Source organism: Myxine glutinosa, chromosome 6 (assembly GCF_964187855.1).
Source record: "Myxine glutinosa chromosome 6, kmMyxGlut1.1, whole genome shotgun sequence".
NCBI lineage: Eukaryota > Metazoa > Chordata > Myxini > Myxiniformes > Myxinidae > Myxine > Myxine glutinosa.
In genome coordinates this window covers 33946104-33965251 of record NC_136266.1, presented here as the reverse complement: position 1 = coordinate 33965251, position 19148 = coordinate 33946104, and the positions used below count along the sequence as shown (strand labels likewise).

Sequence of the window (19148 nt, the reverse complement as noted above, 5' to 3'; positions counted from 1 at the left end):
ACTGTAATCGGCGCTGGCTGTGTTGTCTGGTCAGGTGTGGCTTTCTCAGGGGATGCCTGGCACGATAGCCTGCTTGAACCAGTCGTTGGTTGACTAGCCTTCTGGATACAGGCACATTTGTCAGTTGCTGCCACTCAGCCCTAAGCCGATTAGCTGACTTGGTACGGCCATTGCAGACTAACCGGTGCAGCTGGCGATCATCTCTCCTTGTGGTTCTGCGTGGACGTCCTGGCCTCCGTATTGGAGTAGGGACACCCCTCTGAGCATTTCGTTTCAGGATCTTTGACACCTGACCTTGAGTGATGCCATACTGCCGAGCAATAGCACGCTGTTTCATGCCAGAATTTCGTAAAGCCAACACTCCATTACAAACAGCATTTTCAAGTTGACGGACCATCTCCAGAGGAAGCGGCAATAACTTTTGTAGACGTGCAGCAGTTGTTTTCCACGAATACAGAACGCAACAACCTTTATATACCCGATTGTGAAGCCAATCGTCAAATGTACCTGTCCTTACATTTTGTCACGCCACCTGTGATATAATCCTGTTGTTGACTTCTTGCTGCGAAAGACAATCAGTGACATGGTTCTTTCAACAAAGACATCACCGAAGGGTAAAAGAAACTCACCAGATTGATATACTGAGTTCAGAAAGTAAACCCAAGTCAAGAAAAAAAATATTCCATATTAAATGCCAAGTCTGTAGAATAGAAGATAGAAGATATAGAGAGAAGATAGATAGATGGATAGATAGAAGATAGATGAGTGGGGTCACCCATGGGAATCCCACGGGCATGGACGTGTGTGACATTTGGACATCTTCATTTTGATGCTGCACATTCAGTTTTACAAAATGGTTCCTGGCAATTTATCAGATCCACAAATAATGTAAAAAATAATGAATGATCGTTTTAAGGCCATTTTTCCCCGCTAGAGCAGGGGTTAGCCTTGCGGGCCCCATGACAATCATGGTTCCCTGTTTGAGGCAATGTTTTTATGGCTGGATGCCCTTCCTGACGCCATGTGGTGAGATCCACAAATAATGTAATCTACACAATTTATTTACTTCTGATAACATGTGAATGCATGTGCGTGCACATGGGAAATACAGTTTGAAATGTATCATTACATCTCATGTAAAATGTGACTTCAAGAGCTCAAATCCTCTCCTTCCCCACCCCCATCACCCCGGGGAGTGGATCACCCACAGGGGAGTGGGTCTCTTACACACACACACACACACACACACACACACACACACACACACACACGGGGGAGTGGGTCACACACACAAGGGGGAGTGGGTCACACACACAAGGGGGAGTGGGTCACACACACACACACACATATACACACACACACACACACACACACACACACAAACACACACACAGGGGTGGGGGGGGGGGGTGGGGAGGGAGTGGGTCACACACACACACACACACACACACACACACACACACACACACACACACACACACACACACACACACACACACACACACACACACACACACACGGGGGAGTGTCACACACACACACACACGGGGGAATGACCACCCACATGCCCCACATTACGTAACCTTGAGCTAAAGACAGGCCGGATCCACGCGACGCATATGGAGCATATTCTGTCGTCGAGAGCAACTCGCACCAAGAACATGACAAAACAACGTCCGCAACACATGACACCACGGGATCACAATGAATGGCAGCGCGCATTTCCGCAGCGATTATAATCATAATTACCAGACCAGATTATTTCACGACTGTGTTTATTTATTTATTTCACATCTGTGAATTGCATGTCAATGCACACGTGAAATGGAGTTTCTTTATTAAATCCTGGACGTGAACACAATTCGGCCTTGAAAACTCATGCAAATTTTTTTTTTCCACTGCGATGAGCAGCTCTATGAGAGGACCGCGTTGTTGTTCTTGTTGTCGGGGTGCCCTTTTGAATAGCGCATGCGCATACACTCGGACGTGCGTTGGTATGAGGTAAGAACATCGCGGTCTAAAATCGCGATTTGTTTGAAGAAACCAGAATAAATTTAGCAACAAAGACAACATGAATGTTTTCATATCAATCTCGTTTCACAGAACTTGACACAAATTAGGTGTACAGAGACACATGTATAGGAACATGCGCGCGTGAATCAGCTGATCTCAGGCGACTGGATTTTTAACTGCGACAACTTGCTGTTGTTGGGGTGCCTTTTTGAATAGTGCATGTGCATACACTCAGACTTCCCCTACCGACCATGCCCGTTTCAAATTATCCCTCTGCCACCCAGAATTAACATTAATAAATAACATTAATGAATTAACATTTACAGAAATAACATTCACGTCCATACATTATATGTAATCAGTTGATGAAGCATGTTGCGTCGCAAAACAAAGGACAAGACCAGAACTGAAAGACAAAAAGACGCCAGTGCATACGTATAATTCAATGACTGGTCGAAATTGGTAGCGCATATTGCAACGGATGTCCTCATGATTCTACACCTCGCAGCTGGTGACCACACTCTGGTCATTTTTCTCATGTTTTTAATTAAAGATTTCACGATTTTATTTCTTATAGCTATGAAACGCATCTTCTTTGGGCAGTGTATAATCACTCCAAACGAAACGGGCATTACCTGGTTTCCTTTGCTTGAGTTGCAATCAAAATGTACCTTTGTTTCTTCAAAAAGTAATTTGTGATCGAAGACATGTTGATTCAGTCTTAAAATGCACATCAGTGGCCGATGGACCCCATGACTTCATTTTTAAACTTGAATGTATCGAAAACTTTTCGCTTTACAAAGTAAGACTAGATTAAAACCAAATGTTATGAATAAATATTGTATTCCATAGTTATTTTCTATTACACAGGCCTTCTCATTTAAAATGCATTTTGTTCTATGAACATTATCTTTCATCAAATATTTCCCGTCTGTGTTATTTGGGCGGTGTATGGTATACTGTGCCGATCTCGGCTATTTCCTGCCTATGCGTTAACTTTCAACAAATCTCCTTCCCGTTTTTTTGCAACCGAGTCTAAAACCATGTTAGTGACTGTGAAAAATAAAATGAGATATCAAATTAGAGTCGAGATATAGTTGCCTGGTGTAGGCTTAGCGGTTAGGGTGCCGGCCTGGGATCCCAGGATACTGAGTTTGAATCCCGGTCGATCGCTGAATTAATGCCAGGGGGGTTGACTCAGCCTGTCATCCTTCCGAGGTCCGCAAATTGAGTACCAGCTTGCTGGGATGAATGATCCCGGTGTGTACCCTGATTTAGAATAGGTACACCATAACCCTGCGCATCGTAAGGGGCGAATAAGGCTCGGTATCAGGAAGGGCATCCGGCAATAAAAACATTGCCTCAAACAGGGAACCATGATTGTCATGGGGCCCGCATGGCTAACCCCCGCTCTAGTGGGGAAAAATGTCCTTAAAACAATCATTCATTCATTCATTCATTCATAGAGCCGTGATGGAGTCTCAATGGACTTTATGTTACAGGCCTTTGAAAATGCATTTTGTTCTATAAACGGTAACTTTCATCGAATTTTATTACCGTTTTTTGCAACCGAGTCTAAAACCATGTTAGCGACTGTGAAAAATGAAATGAGATATCAAATTAGAGTTGAAATGAAACTGTGAGAAAGATCAAGACACGGCGGGCCTAAAAAAAGAGGCCTCAAAGCTATGCGAGGAAACAAAATGGTGGTAATTTGTTTTTGAATCCCCTCCCAGACTGGGTGTCGCCACATGCCCGGACAGACAGACAGAATCACCTACGGAGAATATTATATAGACTAGCAGGAGTATCCGGCGTTGCCGGGGAGGGGGAGGGAAGAGGCAAGAGAGGGAAGGGTGGGGAAGGGAGTGGGGGAAGTGGAAAGGGGAGGGGTACGAGAGGTGAGGGGAGAGGGAGGGGAAAGATATACTACATATACATCTTTTGGGGGGGGGGGGGAGGGGTGGCTTTGACAGGCCCCTCTGTTTTGGGGGAGGAGAATGAGAAGGAGAAAAAATTTACCCATGGAAAGAGTGCTTTAACCTCAGTGTTGCCCAGGTAAAAAAAGAAAATTGTAATTCCCTCTAACCTCACTGTTACCCAGGTAAAAAGGAAAATTGTAATACCCTCTACCACCAACACCAGGTGGTGCTACAGCTACACAGTACATATTTACATAGAGAATTTAAACTCCTACCCCGGCCCCCCACTATACCTCGCATGAGGCCGCGGCCACATAGCCTATGTTACCCCCCCCCCCCAGACATAGTTGTATTTGTATTTGTACCCAGAGTAAAGTATATCAGCGTTTATAGCTGCAGTACCCGGCATTGCTCAAGTGAAAAAGAAACATTAACATATTTGAAATGAGGGCAAATACAGTCACGTGAAAAAGTAAGTACACCCCATGTAAAGTATTGACTTTTTCAACATATTTCAACATACAGCTATTTGATCTTCATTTCAACAATATTGATAGATAAAGGTGATATAATAAAACAAACATCATGAAACATTAACATTTTGTAGTCCATTGTATAATTTAAATAAACATAAATGCAAATTTCGCATGTGGAAAAAGTAAGTACACCCTTGGCTCTAATAGGTGGTATTGCCCCCTTTGGCAGAAGCAACCTCAAGTAGGCGTTTCTTATAACTGTCGACCAGTCTCTGACATCGACTGGGAGAAATTTTTGCCCACTCCTCCATGCAGAATTCTTTCAGCTGTGCGATGTTTGAGGGGTTTCTTGCATGCACAGCTCGTTTCAAATCCCCCCCCCCCCCACAACATCTCAATGGGATTTAGATCCGGGCTTTGACTTGGCCATGCCAGAACCCTCCATTTCTTTCTTTTCAGCCATTCCTTGGTGGATTTACTGGTATGTTTAGGGTCATTGTCATGTTGCAAGGTCCACCTTCAGTTGAGCTTCAACTTTCCGACAGATGACCTCACATTATCCTCAAGCACCCTCTGGTACAATGAAGAATTCATGGTGGATTCTATGATGGTGAGCTGCCCAGGCGCTGATGCAGCAAAGCTGCACCAAACCATAATATTTCCACAACCATGCTTTAAAGTTGGTATTAGGTTCTTGTGGTCAAATGCTGTCTTTGGTTTTCGCCAAACATGTCTTCTGGTCCTGTGGCCAAATAGCTCTACCTTTGACTCATCTGTCCAGAGCACATTGTTCCAGAAGTGCTGGTCTTTGTCTAGGTGTTCATTGGCAAACTTTAGTCTTGCCCTGATGTTCTTTCTGGACAGCAAAGGTTTCCTCCTGGCACACCTCCCACACAACAACACAACAACAACAGGCATTTTAAGGCCATTTTCCCTGCAAGAGCTGGGGTTAGCCTTGCGGTCCCCATGACAATCTTCTCTGTTTTGCCCTATTTTCTGCATCTCCCCTTGTTAACCCCCTTGCCCGCACTTCTTCTTCGACCATCTTTAGCCAAGTCTTTCTCGGTCTTCCCCGTCCTCTACTTCCATCTACATTCATTTCCATCACTCTTCTCAACCAGTCACTTTTATCCTTCCTCAACACATGACCAAACCATCTCAAACTGTTTCTCTTCACAGCATCCATCACAGTGAAACAGTGATAGTCACATACCTCCCATGCAGATCAAATTTGTGCAGCCTCTTTCTAATGGTAGACTCGTGCACTTTGACATCAACAGTGGCAAGAGCTACCTGTAGGTCCCGTGATGACATTCTGGGGTTCTTAGAGACTTCTTTCAGCATCTTGCGGTCTGCTCTTGGGCTGAACTGGCTGGGGCGGCCTGGCCTGAACAAGTTGGCAGTTGTTTGGAATCTTCTCCACTTGCAGATGATCTTCCGGACAGTCGAATGATTGATTTCAAATTGTTTGGAGATCTTTTTAAATCCCTTCCCAGACTTGTAGGCATCTATAACCTTCTTTCTGAAGGCCTCAGAGAGCTCTTTTGATCGAGGCATGGTGACGCCGCACACTTCAACAACAAAGAGCAAACCAAACTAAATGTCTGAGGTTTAAATAAGACAGGTTCCTCCAAGATCCTCTCTAACGATGTTCTAATCATTTGCACCTGATTCTAATTTTAGGTATTTGAAGTAGTGATAAATGTAGGCGTGTACTTACTTTTTCCACATGCGAAATTTGCATTTATGTTTATTTAAATTATACAATGGACTACAAAATGTAAATGTTTCATGATATTTGTTATATTATATCACCTTTATCTATCAATATTGTTGAAATGAAGATCAAATAGCTATGTTGAAATATGTTGAAAAAGTCAAAACTTTACATGGGGTGTACTTACTTTTTCACGTGACTGAATAATGGAAAAGCAATAACATCCAAATCAGAATCCATCGCAAATGTCAAATCATAATTTCACCTTTTTATTGAATATATGCTGGTGAATGTGCCGTTCATTATGTTTCTGAGTCAAGTATGATGCCGTTCAGGAAGAAGAAGAAGAAGAAGCCTGACTACCAACTTCATACACTTCCGGATCTGTTTGATTTATTTGTGTTCAAATGTTTGCGATTTGTTTTGTATATATTTATAACTGATTCAATCAAAAAGGTTTAGGCACTACAGAGCGATTTTTAAAAAGAAAATCCCAAAAACGAACTTTTTTTTTTCCTTCCCCCCCCCCCCCCCCCCCCAACCTCAAAACACTCCCAAGCACTCACTGATGAACCTCTGAAAGTTTGACGAAGATTTCGCTCAGCTATCTGAGAAAAATGGCGACACACACACACAGACCAACGGCTCTCTTGTATAGAAGATATACACATACATACATACATACATACATACATATATATACCAATCTGTAAACAGCGTGCATCCAGTCATCATTTTTAATGATTAAATTCAGGGTTATCACAATAGTATGTTCATACCCACGTTCTAAACCAATATGGTATCTTGGAACTCCAGTTATGCTGCCAGCACTTTGATTAATGGAAAAATAAATAATGGAGTAGTTTAGCACTCATGAATAAGAGCTCCTTGAACCCAGGAAAAAGCAAGAACTGCTATTTTTTTTTCTCCATACCAAAATTAAAACCCTGCAATGGGAAACTGGATGTTGAAACTGGATAGAGAAGGGAAAAATACCTTTGCTCCATAAAGATCACAATTTTCCATCCGTAGGTGTGCATTTGTTCGCACGGTTACACCTGTCGTCTCACAGTGGAGTACGCAGTTGTGCAGCACCGTCTGACCCCGAAGCACCACTAAATGAAAACGATCACAATGAAAAGTCACCGATTCATTCAAATGTAATTACATAAATGTTCTGTAAACTTTCCCAGGGCGTAGGTTCAGCAATTCTGCAGTCTTGTAGTCTGCGATAGTTCTTTGTTAGGCCCAAATGCAAGATTCCACACCATGAGCCACACACTTACAACCAACGCATGCAATATCATTTATTACCATAATGTTCACCGATTGGTTGGTTTATACCACGAGTCTTTTGCTTACTAACTGGCTGTCACGAAAATGCACTAAAATGATCATTACAACCACGTATTACAATGTACTTCCTGTTCTCTGCCAATCGGAGTAATTGTGAGCGAATTGGGCTGGTGTTTGACTTTTGCCAGAATAATATTGGATTGAGACAAATACTATTGCCAACTACCCTTACTATTAAAAAGTTATGCAGCACATGTGGTCAAGCGAGATGTGTGTGTGTGTGCGTGTACGTGTGTGTGTGTGTGTGTGTGCATATATAACAGAACTTCACTGATGCCGATGAGGCCCACGTAGCAGTGCAGGAATTAACAAAGAGGGCCATTCAACATAATTTTATTATGACGGCACCAATAATATTGTGAAGCGGTGGCAGCAGTGTGTGGAAGTGCAAGGGGACTATGTCTAAAAATAAGGCCTCCCCATACCAGAGAAGCATGCATAATTGGTGTGCAATTCAAAAATTCACTTTAATTATTGGCTTACCCTTATACAAAGCTCTTCCACAAGCATTCAAGGTCAAATAAAGTAAAATTTAAAATAAATCACCCAGCTCTCAAAAAATAAAAAGGAGATTTATACCCAGGATGCCTTCCACTGTGTCATGCTGAACAAATTTTATGTTGGACATGTAGATCGCATCTGCAGAGCACTGCACAAATATGTCCCCTCGACCACTCTTCTCAATTACCACATCATCTGGAAGGCCAAAACCTGGTGAACAAACGGTTTTACAAATATGAATACAATGGACATGCATATACAGGACGCACATCATGTGATGGAATTTTCAGCCAAAGAGAGAGAGACATACACACCAGAGCTGATGGTGTTGGGTTATTCAAACAAAGAAGAAACAATGAAAAAAAACAATCCCATATAGTTTTTACCCTTCCACAACGCTCATCACAACTCGTACGTGTGACAGCTGTCACGTGGGTGCCAAAAGGTAAAACACACACTTCACCTTCAAATTGGATCGACTCGGCGATGCTCAAAGAGGCGTCTTCCACATACCGGCCAGGGCAAAGCAGCACGGTATCACCCTCGTAGCAGGCATCAAGGGCAGAATGGACGTCTCGATGAAACTAAAAGAGAGACATCTCAACACCTGCTTGCACACCACTGACATTATCTGACCAGAAGAAAAGGACAGCTGGTCGAGACAATGTGGGTTAATGTTTTTCACAATTTCCCATCAAACAAGTCAGACATGTGGCACTATACAAGCGGACAGCTGTGGAGGAGTTAAAGTGAACACAACCTCCAACATCGGGGTAGGATGGCTCACATACCGATGCGATGATATGTTCTTTGACAGCACAACGGTTACCTCATGCCTCAAGGAATCCATTGCATCGTTCTCTAAATTGAGCGACAAATTCTCCTGGCAGATCCCATGTTACCAAATAGCAATTCATCCCCTTATTCTGTGCTTCGTGTGTTGGGTGCGCTTCATTGTATAAAAAACAAAACAAACATAAAAAACATTTTTTAAAAGAAGGTTGACGGTCCACATCCCCATATTTATTGGGGCTTGCTCACCACCTAACAAAGCCTCAATGTGTTTCTAACATCTACACATCATATTCAACCAGTAACATCATCATAGATCAGCACAGCAAGTTTATCACGAAGCACATGGTACGGGTCACAATTAGGCGACTCTGCATACGGCATCAAAGACGACCTACCCAAAAGTAGTTTTGTCTCAAGCAGTGCAATCTTAAACTGTTTAATCCTTTCACCTGCAGTCATACACTCACAGGATGTAACTAGCCACGATTTTGTCTGCTAGTTTGTCCATGTGCATTAGACGCAATGCTGAGAAAGGCTCAGATCGTTTATAAAAAAAATAAAAAAATAACCACCTTTAGAGGCCATTTTTCCCCGCAAAGCGGGGGTTGGCCTTTTTCGGGGACTGTGGTTGTTGTTCTTTTTTCGGTCCCCTTTTTGAAGCAATGTTTTACGGCCGGATGCCCTTCCTGACGCCAACCTTTTTTGCCGCCTTTAACGACAAGCAGGGAATTACCAGTGTACTGGTACTCAATTTGCCGACCTCGGAAGGATGACAGGCTGAGTCAACCCCCCTGGCGTTAATTCAGCGATCGACCGGGATTCGAACCCAGGATCCTAGGATCCTAAGCCGGCACCCTAACCTCTAGCCCAACACCAGATCGTTTGCAGCACAAAAAACAATGACGTCAATAACACCAAAATAAATCACGAACCAGCAGTGACCAATCATGCCCTCTCTGGTGTAGCATCTCCAGCAGGGCCGTCATTGTGTGCACGTTGATGGGATCTTCGCTCACGATGTGCGTTAACGTTTCGCGGTCTTCCCGAGGGCCTTTTGCGCACACAACCGCTTGACCAGAGCTCGTTTGATACCCCAACACGTACCTGCATGGAGACACATAATTCAAGGCGAGATTGAAACTCATAACTTGAGACTAATCAGTGTACATGGCTGCAGAAGTATATGGGTCTACAGGCTGATTGCTATTTAATTCGTTCAATGGATGGGAGAGGTGGAGGAGGGGTGATGGGAGGGGGGAATGGAATGGGAGAAGGAGGAAGAAGAGTTGAGGATGTGGCTCGAAGAAAGTAACAGATCTACGTCCACTTAAATCAAAACTATTTTCTCATTCGTTTCAAGCTGGCCTCTTTAGAATTCCCTCCACAACCGCTCCTATCCCACAAAAACGAGCTCAGCTCAATAAACAGGGATCCCAGATTAAAGTCCCATTTACCATGTTGATTTTTCTGTCGTCTCCTTAATGCCTTCGAAACGTCATTGTCATGCGTGTTGCTTTCTGTACAGGCTTCAACACAAAACTCAAGTAGTTGTTGTCATCGCTTCCTGCATTTACTTGCAATTTCACTGACTTTTTGCATTTATACATATATACAGTCACGTGAAAAAGTAAGGACACCCCATGTAAAGTTTTGACGTTTTCAACATATTTCAACATACAGCTATTTGATCTTCATTTCAACAATATTGATAGATAAAGAAAAAAGAAAAAGAAGAACCACCTTTAGAGGCCATTTTTCCCCACAGAGGGACTTCACCACAGAGGTTCCCCACATTATTCGTTTATTTGTTGTTCTTATTTGTTCGTTCGTTCTTCGTTCGCGATCACGCGATCACGTGGTTAGAAATGTATAATCTCTCCCCTGAACAACTATTTTCTCTCATATATTATAACACCCTTTTCTTCTTTTCCTACAAAAGGATGCTTTCGTCTTGCTCACCAAATCTATTCATTCCAAAAAATATATATAATACCATCTCTTACAGTTCCTCCTTTCTACATTCCCTAAACTATCCAGAACTCCACCCCTCCTTCAGTGTCCTCAAACGTATTTTTGACTCGAAGGTCTCAAACTCATTTTGCAAAAAATGTTCGTTTCCCATGAATCGTACACTTTTCAAAATCCAATCTCACCCCTCCCCTCCAAATCCTCCCCATCACCCATCCCTTTCAAATCTCCCCCCTTGCCCCTTCCCTCCCCTCCCTCCTAAACTCCCCCCACACCCCTCCCCTCCGAGACTCTCCCTCGCTCCTCCCCTCCTAGACTCCCCTCTCACCCCTCCTCCTCAAAGCATCCTCCCTGCTTCTTCCCCCTTCCAACTTTCACCTTCATCTCCCCCAACCTTTTGCCTCGCTCTTCCCCCTCCTCAAATAACACCTCACTGTGCCTCACCCAATCTCCATCAAACCTTTTGTCCGCCCCATTCTTCCCTTTCTCCAAGCTATTCTGAAATCTCTGACACACCTTCAACAGCTCTCCCTACCTCTTCCTCCTCTTCCACATCTTACCCTACCCCTCCCCCCCCCTGTTCTGGACCCGATGCTCCCCCTTCCTCTTCAATAACGGTATGGACCTCAAACATCCGGGGCCTTCGCTCAAACTTGACTGATCTCTCCATATAGGTTGCTTCTGACAAACCAGATGTGATCTGCTTAACAGAAACTTTCCTCCTTCATGATGTCTCTGATGCCTTGGTATCTCTCCCAGGTTACTCCCTCCACCGATATGATAGACCTGAGCCTCGTCCTGGAGGTGGGGTTGCTATCTTTATAAAAAACTCTCTTCCTCACTCACCCTCCACTGCCCTCTCTCCACCTCACCCCCAGGAATACCTTTGGCTACGGCTTCCCCTTCGCTCCCACCTTTTGTTCATATGTGTGTTGTACCGTCCACCAAACAGCGATGACTCCATCTACATCTCGCTGTCTGATAATATGGACCAACTTCTATCTACCCATCCCAACTCTTTCTTCCTCATGTGGTGATTTCAATTGTCACCATGCCAGTTGGCTGGGTGTGGGTTCCTCTCTCACCAGCCATGGCTCTTCAGCAAAGGACTTCTGCGACTCACTGGGACTGACACAATCTGTCAATTTCCCGACCCGGATCTCAGTCAACGGAGCATCTTCTCTTCTGGATTTGGTTATGACAAACTTCCCTGAAAATGTCTGCTGCTCTTCTTCTGCTCCAATCGGCTCATCTGATCATGTGCTTGTCAAAGTGGACATCTCTCTGACCATTCTCAGAGAGCCTCCTCAGCGTCGAGGAGTCTGGCATTTCACTCAGGCCAACTGGCACGGTCTTCAAGCAGCCATCAATCATCTGGACTGGTCTCCCATCTCTACCACCTCTGACATCAACTCATCCTGGGAATTCTTTCAAAGTAAATTGCTCTCTCTCATGCACAGATTTATCCCATCTCGTCTTCAGTTGTCATACCCTTCCTCCCGTCCATGGTACACGGAATCTTGTGGTGAGGCTGTTGCCCTGAAACAACTTGCTTTGGTCTCCTGGAAAGCAAATCCAACGGAAGGAAATCTCATTTCCTTTCACAAAGCCCGAAACAAGTGTGTGTCCACCCTCAGGAGAGCCAGGAAACAATATCTCACCGTTCTAAGACCGAACTCTCTTATCTGTCTCCCTCTTCCAAATCCTGGTGGCGTCTGGTCAAATCTGTTTCGGGTGTTTGTTCCCCCTCCATCCCCTCCCTCACCTCAAACGGCTTAACGGCTGACTCCGCATGTGAAAAAGCTGAATGCCTCAACTCTGTGTTTGCCTCTAAATCTTGTGTCCCAAACCCATCCCTCTCTGTACCCACCGTACCCAGTCGTACCCAGCTGCTCCTGGACTCTGTGTCCTTTCCTCCTGACAAGGTGGAAAAGTTTCTGTCAACCCTCGACTCTGATTCTGCAACTGGTCCTGACGGCATCAGCCCACGGGTCCTAAAATCATGTTCTTCCGCTCTTTCACTCCCTCTTTCTGTCCTCTTCACCCTCTCTTTTGCTCAAGGTCATCTGCCATCTGCTTGGAAATCAGCCAACATCACCGCTTTGCACAAAAAGGTGCAAAAACAGATCCCAGCAACTACAGACCAATCAGCCTTCTCCCAATTATCAGCAAAGTCATGGAATCCATCATTGCTTCAGATATGAAATCTTTCCTCTTCTCCAATGGCTTGATCTCTGATCATCAATTTGGTTTCAGACCTGGTCACTCTACTCTGGACATGCTGCTTCTGCTTTCTCAACAATGGATGGAGGTCCTCAACGCCAAGCAGGAAATTAGAGCTGTCTCCCTTGACATTTCACGTGCCTTCGATACGGTCTGGCACCCTGCTCTGCTCACCAAACTCTCCTCCTTTGGTATCCATGGAAATCTCCACGCATGGCTGGCGGACTTCCTCTCTGGTCGTAGTCAACGTGTGGCCCTGAATGGGTTTCTCTAATCTCCTCTTCCTGTTCCGGCTGGAGTTCCCCAAGGTAGTGTTCTGGGCCCTGTGCTTTTTCTGGTCTTCATCAATGATCTCTCTGACTCTCTTGAAAATCCTCTCTATCTCTTTGCTGACGACTCTACTCTCTGTCGCTCCATTCCTCACCCCTCAGATCGGCAGTCTGCAGCCTCCTCACCCTCTGCAGACCTGGACAAAATCACAGACTGGGCAAACAAATGGAACATGTCTTTCAATCCTGATAAATCTCACACTCTTATGATGTCTCTCCGAAAAGACCGACTGGAAAACCCTCCCATCCACTTTCTGAATAATCCTCTCCAAGAAGTTCTGTCACTCAAGCTTTTGGGTCTCACTATTTGCCATGATCTTTCCTGGGAAAACCACATTTCAAATCTGGCCTCCAAAGCCAGTCGCCGACTGGGCATCCTCCGTCGTGCGAAGTCCTTCCTTGGCACACCTGAGCACCTCACCACATACAAGGCTTTCATCCGCATCTCGATGGAATACTGCTCTCCCCTCTGGTCTGGTGCTCCTGCCTCACACCTAGCCCGTCTTCACGCTGTTGAAACCAAAGCGTTCAGAATCATTGGAATCTCCCGCGATGAAGCTAACTCCAAGGGCCTTTCACTCACTCACCGCAGGCAGGTTGGTGGTCTTTCCGTCTTCTACCGACTCCTCTCTGGCCTTGCCCCCCCAGCCCTCTCTGGGCTCTGTCCCCCAAATATTCCTACAGGTCGCACAAGATCTGCCTGCAACCCTCTTATGGTTAAACTGCCAAAATCAAGACTTTCTGCTCACCTTCACTCCTTCATTCCTCTTTTCTCCCGCCTCTGGAACAAACTACCTCACTCTCTTCAATCCCACTCCACCCTCCAGGTCTTTAAAACAGCTGTTCACCACCATCTCTTATCCTCCCCCATCCAAAACCTTGATCTTTTCTACCCCCGCTAATTTCGGTCCCCTTGTGTTTTATACCTCTCCCCCACCCCCCCCCCCTCCCCTTCCCACACCTCCTGCCCCCAAGCCCTCTCCCTCCCACACTTCTCCCTGCTCTCAAATGTTGTGGTTGTGTGCTTCCCCTTCTCTCCCCATCTTGTCTTCCGCTCCCTCTTTTTGTATATTTTGTTTGTCTGGTTGATTTGTTTGTGAAATAAATGTTAGCTCTTTCACGAGCTTCGATTCAGTATACAAAAAAAAAAAAGAGCAGGGGTTGGCCTTTTTTTGGGCACCATGGTCCACTTTTTGAAGCAATGTTTTACAGCCGGATGCCCTTCCTGCCGCCAATCCTGTTAGTCACCTCTTGCAACACACAGGGAATTACCATTGAACTGGTACTCAATTTGCCGACCTCGGAGGGATGACAGGCTGAGTGAACCCCCCTGGCGTTAATTCGGTGATTAATCGTGATTCGAACCCAGGAACCTAGGATCACAAGCCGGCACCCTAACCGCTAAGCCAACACCAGGCTCCCTCCACAACCTGCATGGAGACTAATGTTGATAGATAAAGATAGATAAATATTGACAGATAAAGGTGATATAATATACCAAATATCATGACACATTTACATTTTGTAGTCCATTGTATACTTTAAATAACCATAAATGCAAATTTCGCATGTGTAAAAAGTAAGTACACCCCTACATTTATCACTACTTCAAATACCTAAAATTAGAATCAGGTGCACTAGCTCAGGTGCAAATGATTAGAACATCGCTGGAGAGGATCTTGGAGGAACCTGTCTTATTTAAACCTCAGACATTGTTTGGTTTGCTCTTTGTTGTTGAAGTGTGCAGCGTCACCATGCCTAGATCAAAAGAGCTATCTGAGGCCTTCAGAAAGAAGGTTATAGATGCCTACGAGTCTGGAAAGGGATTTTAAAAATATCTCCAAACAATTTGAAATCAATCATTCAACTGTCCGGAAGATCATCTACAAGTGGAGAAGATTCCAAACAACTGCCAATTTGTTCAGGCCAGGCCACCCCAGCAAGTTCAGCCCGAGAGCAGACCACAAGATGCTGAAAGAGAGCAGACCGCAAGATGCAGCAAGTTCAGGCCACTGTTGATGTCAAAGTGCACGAGTCTTCCATTAGAAAGAGGCTGCTCAAATTTGATCTACATGGGAGGTGTGCCAGGAGGAAACCTTTGCTGTCCAGAAAGAACATCAGGGCAAGAATAACGTTTGCCAATGAACACCGAGGCAAAGACCAGCACTTCTGGAACAATGTGCTCTGGACAAATGAGTCAAAGGTAGAGCTATATGGCCACAGTACGAGAAGACATGTTTGGAGAAAACCAAAGACAGCATTTGACCACAAGAACCTGATACCAACTGTAAAGCATGGTGGTGGAAATATTATGGTTTGGTGCAGCTTTGCTGCATCAGGGCCTGGGCAGCTCACCATCACAGAATCCACGATGAATTCTTCATTGTACCAGAGGGTGCTTGAGGATAATGTGAGGCCATCTGTCGGAAAGTTGAAGCTCAACCGAAGGTGGACCTTGCAACATGACAATGACCCTAAACATACCAGTAAATCCACCAAGGAATGGCTGAAAAGAAAGAAATGGAGGGTTCTGGAATGGCCAAGTCAAAGCCCAGATCTAAATCCCATCGAGATGTTGTGGGGGGATTTGAAACGAGCTGGGCAACAATTTTTTGTTGAATAAATTATTGCAAAGTCAATTTTTCATTGTTTTTTGTTAAATTAGATCACCTTTGATCTATAGATACTGTTTAAATGAAGATCAAATATTGATATGTCCACATATGTTAAAAAGATTTTTAAAAAACATTTCATGGGGTGTACTTACTTTTTCCACATGCGAAATTTGCATTTATGTTTATTTAAATTATACAATGGACTACAAAATGTAAATGTTTCATGATATTTGTTATATTATGTCAACTTTATCTATCAATATTGTTGAAATGAAGATCAAATAGCTGTATGTTGAAATATGTTGAAAAAGTCAAAACTTTACATGGGGTGTACTTACTTTTTCACATCACTGTATATGTATATATGTGTGTGTGTGTATATATACCCTTGAATCTGCGTATCCTCATTATTAAAGGTACTATATTTGTGCTGAGCTGCCTTGTCTTCACGGTGTCGTCCAGCTTCAAGATCTGAATCAACAAGACATAGGCTTCACCTTTAAATCAGTTGCTTACAGCACTGTCCAAAGCAAAGACTGTACTTATGAATCTCGCACATTCAGGTGAACAATGCACACTTGCCCTTTTGAATAATGGACCATGAAACTGCCCGGTGGATACATCACAATGTTACCAAGGAGAATAATTGTTATATTCTGTTTTATGGTTCAACATGACAATCTCACATGGGTTTTCTCTGAAGGAAACTGCATCACACACAAAAAAAAACACATACATCTCACAAATTGATTTTTTAAATCAGGAAAAAATAAAAAGATGTGTTGTCATGTTCACTTGAGCAACTCATTCTGCTGCTGGCACTATAAACGTTATTACATTTTCAAGGTCTCCAAACCTGTTTGCATCTGAACCAATATATAAGAAAGGTTACCCCAATTGAGCAAAATTGTTGGCAATGGAACACAATTCTGCAAAAAAAACAGCTTATAATTTCTCGAATCAAAGGATCATGGGAGGACCTTGTGTACAATTATAGAAGGAAACTACAACGGCACTCGGTGGAGCGCATACCTGTGCCAGCCTGAACGGTTTATGCTTTGCATCCCACCGATTTGAGTACCAGTTCACTGGTAATTCCCTATTTGTCGTTAAAGGCGGCAAAAAGGGTTGGCGTCAGGAAGGGCATCCGGCCGTAAAACATTGCTTCAAAAAGGGGACCAAAAAACAACAACAACCACGGTTCCCGAAAAAGGCCAACCCCCGCTTGCGGGGAAAAATGGCCTCTAAACGGTGGTTTTATCCCACCAATAGGCTGCATCCGGACCTTAACCAAATCAAATTGGCTTGTCCTCGTCACCCACCCAACTCATCCACCGAATTTCGTCATAATCCGTCCACAACTTTTTTGCAATATCACGCTACATATCAATTTTGGTCCCGTACCTCAATGGAGATGAATCGCTCAAAAATTTCAGATCCGGAATCGGATCTTCACCAAAATCGAATCGATTCGTCCTCGTCACACACCCAACCTGCCCACCAAGTATAATCCAAATCCGTCCATAACTTTTTGATATACCCGACCCACAGCCAACCACCCAGACGCTCAAACAGCGGTGAAACATAACCTCTGTCACCCTCCGTCCAAAAAATCAGGAGATATCATTCAACTTCCACGGTGGCCAGGTCGACCATACAGGTTGGATTTGATGCAGGAAGTCAACAACATCGGGTATGTGCAGACACAAACATCAAACAGACGCTGGTCCCAACGTATTGTGTACAAAGCATTTAATATATGACCACCACAGTGGGAACAGCATTCCAATGAAATACTGTATCAGTACAGTGCTTTAACACCTTGAATCCTGACTACAAGTATACTCATCTAAAATTTATACCTTTGTATTACAAACAGAATTTGCTGGCATGCCATACAACACATCAAACGATCTGCTGGCAGTTCGGTGAACATAAATCCATGTAACACTCGTGATCATCATGATCAGTCTCAATGAGAAGTTTTGCCACTTCATCTGCATTCATTCACATACGTGCCATTTTCAAGGGTAATGACACATAGCAAAAAAGGAAAAAAGCACACGTGGTACTCAGCACAGGGTCTACCATTAGCAATGATGTAATAACCAACGTCGATTCAGTGCTGACGATAGGCCTACCAGATAGCTCGTACCTGGAATACGAATCGAAAATCTTGTCCCACTGCCTGCTACGAGTTTTGAAGGGGGAAAATGGGAGTGGTGTATAAAATAACATTCCGCAGTCAACGTGTTTAAAGTACAGTACGAAGGAAGAGCAATACATTTTGACAAGTATTGGTGGTCAATTCAATCAATGACGAGACAAAATAGCAGAAACCAAATCAGCAAAACAAAACTTGTACTAGACATTATGAAAACGGAGAAACTGCTGCCAAGTCATACGATTGTTGAAAAAGTATAGCATGGCGAGACAAACTCATGGCTTTTTTTTTTGTGTACAACATCGAGGATCGTGAAAGAGCTAACATTAATCACAAAAAAAATAAACTGACATAAAACATATGATAAAGATGGGGAGAGGGAGAGAAGATGGGGAGAGAGAGGGAAGCACACAAGTAGAACATTTGAGAGCAGGGACATCGGGAGAACAGTGGGAGGGAGAGGGCTTGGGGGGGGGGAGGAGGCATGGGAAGGGGGGTGGGGGTGGCAGAGGTAAAAAAAAAAACATGGACACCGCTACGACTTCCAGGAAAGAAGTCGGTATTTCAAAAAAGTGGATCTGGGGTGAATTAACGGGGGTAGAAAAGATCAAGGTTTTGGATGGGGGAAGATAAGACATGGTGGTGAACAACTGTTTTAAAGACCTGGAGGGACGAGTGGGATTGAAGAGAGTGAGGGAGTTTGTTCCAGAGGCGGGAGAAAAGAGGAATGAAGGGGTGAAGGAGAGCAGAGAGTCTTGATTTTGGCAGTTTCACCAGAAGAGGGTTGCAGGCAGATCTTGTGTGTCCTGCAGGAATATTTGGGGGACAGAGCACAGAGAGCTGGGGGGAGCAAGATAAGAGAGGAGTCGGTAGAAGACAGAAAGACCACCAACCTGCCTGCGGTGAGTGAGTGAAAGGCCCTCGGAGTTAGCTTTATCGCGGGAGATTCCAATGATTCTGAAAGTTTTGGTTTCAACAGCGAGAAGCCGAGCTAGGTGTGAGGCAGGAGCACCGGCTCAGAGGGGAGTACAGTATTCCATTGAGCTGCGGATGAAAGCCTTGTATGTGG

The 19148-nt window shown here is 44.2% G+C and overlaps 1 protein-coding gene across 1 annotated transcript in view; it reads right to left on the bottom strand.

Annotated features, from left to right (window-relative positions):
• SHCBP1 (SHC binding and spindle associated 1) overlaps window positions 1-19148 on the bottom strand; it is a 149080-nt gene that overhangs the window by 34092 nt on the left and 95840 nt on the right. Inside the window, exons 7-10 of the mRNA XM_068119310.2 lie at window positions 9713-9884; window positions 8449-8569; window positions 8064-8195; window positions 7125-7243 (exon numbers count right to left, since the gene is read on the bottom strand). Coding sequence (XP_067975411.2) covers window positions 7125-7243; window positions 8064-8195; window positions 8449-8569; window positions 9713-9884 — 544 coding nt within the window. The remainder of the gene's footprint in view (window positions 1-7124; window positions 7244-8063; window positions 8196-8448; window positions 8570-9712; window positions 9885-19148) is intronic.